Source organism: Sitophilus oryzae, unplaced genomic scaffold (assembly GCF_002938485.1).
Source record: "Sitophilus oryzae breed Bouriz unplaced genomic scaffold, Soryzae_2.0 scaffold_2024_pilon_pilon, whole genome shotgun sequence".
In the NCBI taxonomy this organism is placed as follows: Eukaryota; Metazoa; Arthropoda; class Insecta; order Coleoptera; family Curculionidae; genus Sitophilus; species Sitophilus oryzae.
In genome coordinates this window covers 166,845-175,374 of record NW_022146752.1, presented here as the reverse complement: position 1 = coordinate 175,374, position 8,530 = coordinate 166,845, and the positions used below count along the sequence as shown (strand labels likewise).

At 33.8% G+C, this 8,530-nt stretch overlaps 1 protein-coding gene across 1 annotated transcript; it reads left to right on the top strand.

The window, feature by feature from the left end:
- Window positions 1–503: 503 nt before the first annotated feature.
- On the top strand, window positions 504–5,847 carry LOC115884169. Its single transcript, XM_030902670.1, has 5 exons — window positions 504–578; window positions 705–1,199; window positions 1,251–1,364; window positions 1,915–4,293; window positions 4,420–5,847. The coding sequence occupies exons 1-5, from the start codon at window positions 504–506 to the stop codon at window positions 5,845–5,847; spliced, it is 4,491 nt and encodes a 1,496-aa protein (XP_030758530.1).
- The last annotated feature ends 2,683 nt before the right edge of the window (window positions 5,848–8,530 follow it).

Sequence of the window (8,530 nt, the reverse complement as noted above, 5' to 3'; positions counted from 1 at the left end):
AAAGTGTAATGTCATAAGGAGACGTATAGATAGGAAAATGTTTTTCGTGTAATTTGTATGAAGTGGGAAAAAGTATTTTGTATTTCGGATTATGTATTAATAATAATTTAGGAGTGCAAAAGAAAAGTGTTTTGGTGAATTGGTTTTTGCTGTTGTAACACCAAAATTTCCAACCGTCAACTGTAATATAAATTAGGTACAAAATTTTATCTGACAAGGTATGACACTTAAAATGGAGTACAAACAATTTATTCAATACTCATGGTGAATAAAAACGCACAACGGCAACGTCGCTTCATTTCCTTGTGACGCGTGCAACACCCCTCCACCGTCGGCGACCAGCACCGAAAGACGAAGACGAAGGCTGCGGCCATTACACATTCGCCTCTACTGTCAGACAGGGCGCATCATTTCATTTTACTTATTTACGTAATTAGTTATATATTGTTAAATATATTATTAATAAAACCACACACAAAAATCAGCGTTTTAGTACGCAACATATGGTCCTTCGAGCCCGATTGAATGGGATTTCAAGAGCAATTGACGAATATTTGGCTGAAAGAAGACAAGATCAGGTGGGTTTTTCCTATTTTCCATAATATTCCTTATCATTTTCATGTCAATTCCTGTCAGGGTATTGTAGAGAATTGTTAGTACTATCGTTCTTTAATTTCATTGTCATATTTCATATTTATATTAAGAATATAACTGTCATGGCCGAACTAAAGGCATTGTTAGCTGAAAGAAGGCAACTTAAATCTAGTTTAACACGGTTTAAACACTTTTTAGAGAAACAAAATTCGTCAGAACAAATTGCGCTGTCAGAATTAGACGTTAGATTGTCTCAAATTCAAGATCATTTAAAGAAATTTGAAGATATACAATTAAAAATTGAAATTTTATCAACAGAAAACGAGTCGAGCGATGTTTTAGAGGATATTAACGAACGGGATTCTTTTGAGAGTAACTTTTATTCAGCGATAAGTTTAGCTACTGATATTTCAAATCAATGTAGAATAACTGAACAAAATCATGAACATTCGATCACTGATAATGATATACGTACGGTTGATAATAAAGTATTTGATAATTTACAGCAAGTAAGACTTCCTCAGTTAAACTTACCTACTTTCAATGGAGATTATAGTGAATGGTTATTTTTTCGAGATAGTTTTAAATCTCTAATACACGAAAATGTAAGTTTAGATATAATTCAGAAATTTCACTACTTAAGACTTTCACTTAAGGGCGAAGCTGCACAAGTTGTGCAATCGTTAGGCGTTTCGGCAAATAATTATGACACAGCTTGGTCTCTATTAAATGAGCGTTATGAAAACATACCCTTACTTGTCGGAAATCATGTACGTGCTATTTTTAATTTACCTAATCTAAATGAGGAATCTCACGTGGGGCTTAGACAATTATTAGATGGTGTCACACAACATACTAGGGCGCTCTAAGTTTTAGGCCAGCCTGTGAACTCTTGGGATACTTTGTTGATTCATATTTTAATTTCAAAATTAGATGGTGTTTCTAGAAGAGCTTGGGAAGCTCAAAATAGTTCTAATGTTTTGCCTACTTTTCGCGTGTTCAAAGAATTCTTACAAGAAAAATGTCGTGTACTAGAAGCAATAAGTCAAAGTTCTTCTAAGTCGATACGCGGAGGAAAAAAGAATACATATAACAGTGTAACTGCTTTAAAATGTTCCTTGTGTCAAAACGAACATCTTATTTATAACTGTAAAGATTTTATTAAACTTGATGGTAATGGTAGATTATCCGAAGCAATCCGATTGAAACTTTGTCTTAATTGTCTTCGTAAGGGTCATCTGTCAAAAGATTGCAAGTGTCAACCTTGTCCTAAATGTCATAGACGACATCATAGTTTATTGCATTTTTGCAAATTTTCAGCAAAATAGATCATCTGTCACAAATCCTCCTCAGGGTAATGAAAGTCATGCTTTTCATAGTTATAAAGATTCAAATAGTATTTTACTTTCGACTGCTATAGTCCAAGTCACAGATAATCAAGGTAAAGTCCATGAATGCAGAGCTTTGTTAGATAGCGGTTCAGAATCCAACTTCATAACAGAAAAATTGTGCAACACATTAAATTTGCCTAGAACTCTTACAGATATCACTATAAACGGGATAGGCCAGTCTGCTTCTCAAATTATTCATAGAGTTTCCGTAAATATGCAATCACGTTTAAATAATTTTAAAGTAAAACTTCCATGTCTTGTTATTAAAAACATTACTAATAAAATTCCACAAACTTATTTCGATATCGAAGAACTTCAAATTCCTAAAAAATGTGCACTTGCTGATCCTGCATTCAACATGCCATGTCAGATTGATATTTTGTTAGGTGCTCAAATTTTCTGGGATCTTGTTTGTGTAGGACAAATTAAATTAGGCAAAATTACCCAACACTTCAAAAACTCATTTGGGCTGGTTAGTATCGGGCACTATACCTGTTCTATGTCAAATATTTCATCATGTAACTTTTCTCATTTATCTAATGATTTAAATGATTCTCTTAAGAAATTCTGGGAAATTGAACATTGTCCAGGTACTCAAATTATTTTATCTAACGAAGAAAGAGCTTGTGAAAAACATTTTGCCCAAAATACAAAGAGAAACTCAGACGGACGTTTTATAGTTAGTTTGCCATTAACGAACTCTTCTGATAGAATTGGAGATAATAGAGCAAATGCTGTCAAGCGCTTCTATAATATTGAAAAAAGATTTCAGCGTGACCAAAACTTATTTATTGAGTATAAGGCTTTCATAGACGAATACATAAACTTGAATCATATGACTAAAATTGTTGACATGCCTGAACCTGGTGAATATTTTTTGCCTCACCATTGTGTTTTCAAGGAATCCAGTACGACTACTCGACTAAGAATTGTATTCGATGGTAGTTGTAAGACAAATACCGGATTATCTTTAAATGATATTATGATGGTAGGTCCAACGATCCAAGAAGACATTTTTGCTATTCTTTTGCGTTTCAGAATCTTTGATATAGTAATAAAAGCTGATATAGCAAAAATGTATCGGCAGGTACTTGTTTCAGAATCTGACAGAAAACTTCAAAAGATATTTTGGCGTAATAAACCATCAGACCAATTAGATACTTATCAGTTGAACACCGTAACATATGGTACATCAGCAGCAGCATTCCTAGCCATTCGATGCTTAAACCAATTAGCTTACGAACATAAGGAATCTCATCCTGAAGCTAGTGAAGCTATACTAAAATGTTTTTATGTTGATGACCTGCTTTACGGTGGAACAAACATTTCTGATATTATAAGAGTAAAAAACGACATAAATGCGATTCTGCAGAAAGCTGGATTTGAGCTTAGAAAATGGGTATCAAATGACGAGCGTGTATTTCAACAAATTAATAAACCAAAGGATTGTACTCTAGGTGAGCATGAAAACTCAAAAACTCTTGGTTTGAAATGGATTCCTGCAGAAGATCAACTAAGCTTTGAAATCGGTAACTTTGATGAAGAAAAACCTGTTACGAAACGTACAATATTGTCCATGACTGCTCAATTGTTTGACCCTCTAGGACTATTAAGCCCAGTAATTATTATACCGAAGGTTATGTTACAAAGACTATGGCAAGCAAATCTGCACTGGGATGAATCTGTTCCTCTAGAGCTTCATACAAGATGGTTAAGCTTCAGAAATGAGCTAATGGAACTTGCTAATCTCAAGATACCTAGGCATGTAGTATGTACGCGATTGAAAATAGTACAACTACATGGATTTTCAGATTCATCGGAACAAGCATACGGTGCATGCGTATATTTAAGAACAGTCGATGTTGATGATAAAGTTTTCGTTAATCTATTATGCTCTAAGAGTAGGGTAACGCCTGTGAAAATTATTTCTATACCCAGATTAGAATTATGCGCAGCTGTTCTACTCGCAGAACTAACACAAAGGGTATTTCAAGCTCTTAATATGGATATTCAGAGTGTACACTATTGGTGCGATTCTAAAATTGTTTTGTCTTGGATTTCAGCTTCAGCGCACAAATGGAAGACATTTGTCGCAAACAGGGTAGCAAGAATTCAAGAGCTGTCAAACCCAAATGAATGGCATTATGTACATACGTCTGATAATCCTGCAGATCTTATTTCAAGGGGTTTAAATAAAAAACTCTTGATTAATACTCGTTTATGGTGGAATGGTCCATCATGGTTAAGGTTAAATTCATGTGATTGGCCTGCATATAGCCATAAAATTGACAATATACCGGAAGAAAGGGTTAAATTAAAAACTTTTACCGTTACTAAAGTAAATTTTAATTGCGATTTAATTAATAAATTTTCATCCCTTACGAAACTGAAAAGGGTATCAGCCTATTGTTTGCGTTTTATACATGATTGTAAGTTTAATCGAGATAGAAAAAACGAACGTATTACCGGTCCTTTATCTGTGAAGGAATTAAATTTTGCATTAAAACGTATTGTACTTTTGGTACAACTACAAGAATTTTCACAGGAAATAGATGACCTTAAACGCTCTGGAAGGGTTAATGTCAAGAGTAAGCTGTTTTCTTTAAATCCTTTCTTAGATGATGGAATAATAAGAGTTGGTGGACGTATTAAGCATTCAAATTTTAATCTTGAGAAAAAACATCCAGCTGTTTTACCATCTAAACATAATTTTACCATTTTGCTTATGAATTATGAACATTTTAGATTATTACACGCACCACCTAATTTATTATTAGCATCCATAAGAGAAAAATTTTGGCCATTAAGTGGACGTAGCCTCGCAAAAAGAATAGTGCACGATTGTATGAAATGTTTTAGGTTTAATCCAACGCAATCAAAATATTTAATGGGCGATTTACCTTCTACTCGATTAATGCCCACGAGACCATTTTTAATAGCTGGTTGTGATTATGCCGGACCCTTCTTATTGCGCGATCGCAGCACTAGAAATTTTAAATTGACTAAATGTTATATTTGTCTTTTCATTTGCTTTTCAACTAAAGCTGTCCATTTGGAACTGGTGAGCAGTTTGTCTACCGAAATTTTCTTATCAGCCTTACGTAGATTTTTTGCAAGACGCGGGAAATCTCAAATAATATATTCTGATCACGGTACCAATTTCCAAGGTGCAAAATCAGAACTTTATAAATTTCTAATGAATAAGACGGTAGAAAATGATATTAAAACCAAGCTATCGAATGAATCTGTTATGTGGTCTTTCATACCACCACGTGCTCCACATTTTGGTGGATTGTGGGAATCTAATATAAAATCGGTTAAATCGCATCTTAAAAGAATTATCGGGGAACAATCCTTGACATACGAGCAATTTTCTACAGTGCTTTGTCAGGTTGAAGCATGTCTAAATTCCCGACCCCTTTCACCACTTTCATCCGATCCCAACGATTTGCTTCCTATCACCCCGGCCCATTTTCTGATCGGAGAAACACTTATGAGTCAACCAGAACCGGATTTGACAAATGTCAAAGAAAACTTACTGTCAAAGCTGCAGCAATGTCAACAGATGGTTCAGCACTTTTGGAATCGATGGTCCAAGGAATACATATCGGAGCTGCAGATCAGATCAAAGTGGAAGCAATCCTTTCCCAACGTCATAAAGCCTGGTATCCTTGTAATTGTCAAGGAAGATAATACTCCTCCTCTAAAGTGGCAACTTGGAAGAGTGGTAGGAGTGCACCCTGGAGCCGATAACGTTATTAGAGCCGTATCTATTAAAACGTCAAGGGGAACCATACAAAGACCAGTCATGAAAACTTGTGTCCTACCAGAACACTGTCAAGCAGAGAAGGTTGAAGCCTGAGAGGTTTCAAGGCGGGCGGCTATGGTGAATAAAAACGCACAACGGCAACGTCGCTTCATTTCCTTGTGACGCGTGCAACACCCCTCCACCGTCGGCGACCAGCACCGAAAGACGAAGACGAAGGCTGCGGCCATTACACATTCGCCTCTACTGTCAGACAGGGCGCATCATTTCATTTTACTTATTTACGTAATTAGTTATATATTGTTAAATATATGATTAATAAAACCACACACAAAAATCAGCGTTTTAGTACGCAACAACTCAAAATACACTTTTTGTGTATTCGTTACTTCGTGGTTCGTTATTAAAGGTACATTGCACTAATTGATTGATTACAGATACATTGTATAAGATTAAGTACTCGTTATTTCTAATTAAACTTAAAAACGGTTAAAGGGGTATGTTTTTATCCTGAATTCTCGTATGAATAATTAGAAATTTAGGTCATGTAGGAAGTGGCAATATTGCATCCCTTTTACTGCCGTAACCATAGTAATATCAGAGATTAAAAAAATATACAGGGAAATTTAAAAGAAAATGCACGATTTTCAACATTTTTTTAGTGAAAAAACATCATAGACGTGTTCCTGGGGTCAAAATATACCACCTCTGAAAATATTTGTATTTATTTAAGACTCACCCTGTATAATATCTTATAATATATACATTTCCTCTCTTAGAAAATACCTTTAGGAACAACTAGGTATAATATTATGAATTATACATTTATTAGTGGTTTACAACTGTGACTGTTCAACATTGTCTCAAACAATATACGAAAAAGAAGCACTCGACAAAATTAATTTTATACTCGATATTTTCACCGTCATTTGAACTCGGAAATGGCTGATTTCAACTAATAATAGAAATTTTATTGTGCCTTAGTTTCTCGGACACAGTTGTCCATTATTGAATTACAGAATACATCGAGAGGCAGATCGAATGTAACTTTTACGGCGGTCTCTTGAGCATGCTACGTTAGCTATATTGTACGTTAGATAAAAAGTTAGAGAATCCAATATTATTTATTGAATTACTACGGACGTTGATAAGTATGGATCTTTCTTTTATTTACGCCCTTTAAGAAATATGTTCACCATCACTTTTTGGTTGCTGACAATCATGGTTTTAATCAGTCCCTTTTTAAACTCTTATTAAACTTTGTAATTTATAGTCTTTTTGGATCAAAATTATTCTTTTCAAATCGTTTTTATCTATGGATTAAACCGATTTTAGTTTAATAATAGGTTTAAGGAGAGTTTGAGGTTAATATTCTCTCTTTTTATCTACACCGATCAAACCTTTTTATTTAGGTGCCAGCCACTCAACATGTTTATTTTTTGTCAATAATGATATACAGGGTGTCCGGAAATTAATGCGACAAAATTTGGTCATAGATTCTTGAAAAAAAAATATGTGACCCGTATTTTTTATTTTTGGCCAGTGGCCCCCCTTTTCGGATTTACAGCCCCGGAATTTCGACCCTAAAAAGAGTTTTTTTTAAATATCTCAGGGCCCTGTTGGACGAAAATCACTAAATTTGGTACACGTTGTATTACCATAAAATGACATTTTTTGATGCTATTAACTTTTTTTATTTTCATCAGTGGCGTCCCTACGGTATTTAAACTAAATATTATTGAAGAAAAAAAATGGTACGCCATTGATTTTTTTAATTAAAAATTATTTTTAAATCTACATTAAATTTGGAACAAATTTGTTCTCTTAGCGTTTTTTTGGTACGACGCACCGTTTTCGCGTAAAAAAATAAAAACCACTTTCACACATGACCAAATTCCTAAAATTTTAATGTAATTTTTCATAGCAAAATTTAAAAAACGGCAATTTAGGTTTTTGGACATTTTGGTTCGCACTTAGTAAAAACAAGATTTTGGAAAATAAAAATTATTTGCAACTTAAGTTTGCCGTTTTAAAATTTTTGTCATCGAAATTTACGGTAAAATTTTAACGATTTAGTCATGTATGAAAATGGGTTTTATTTTTTTTACGCGAAAACGGTGCGTCGTACCAAAAAAAGTCAAGAGATCAAATTTGTTCCAAATTTAAGGTGAATTTTCAAAATAATTTTTATTTAAAAAAAATACAGTGGCGTACCATTTTTTTCTTCAATAATATTTAGTTTAAATACCGTAGGGAGGCCACTGATGAATAATAAAGAAAAGTTAATAGCATCAAAAAATTTCATTTTATGGTAAAACAACGTGTACCAAATTTAGTGATTTTCGTCCAACGGGGCCCTGAGATATTAAAAAAAAACTCTTTTTAGTGGCGAAATTCAGGGGGCTGTAAATCCGAAAAGGGGGACCACTCGCCAAAAATAAAAAATACGGGTCACCTATTTTTTTTCAAGAATCTATGACCAAATTTTGTTGCATTAATTTCCGGACACTCTGTATATTGACTACCTACTTCAATTCTAAATATATTGAGAACGGTTACTTGTAGCGATTTTTACCAAGAGATATTTTTTACGTAATAAACGTCGTAAATGCATATTTTTTTACTTAGTAGTTTTATACAGGTACGGACGAAAAGTTATTACACTTTCGCTAAAAAACTTCCAAATACCAATTTTCATTCAAATATTGACGTTACTTCAGAAATTATTTGGAAAAATCGAAATAAAATGAAACTTCTACACCCTGTATCTCCGAAACTA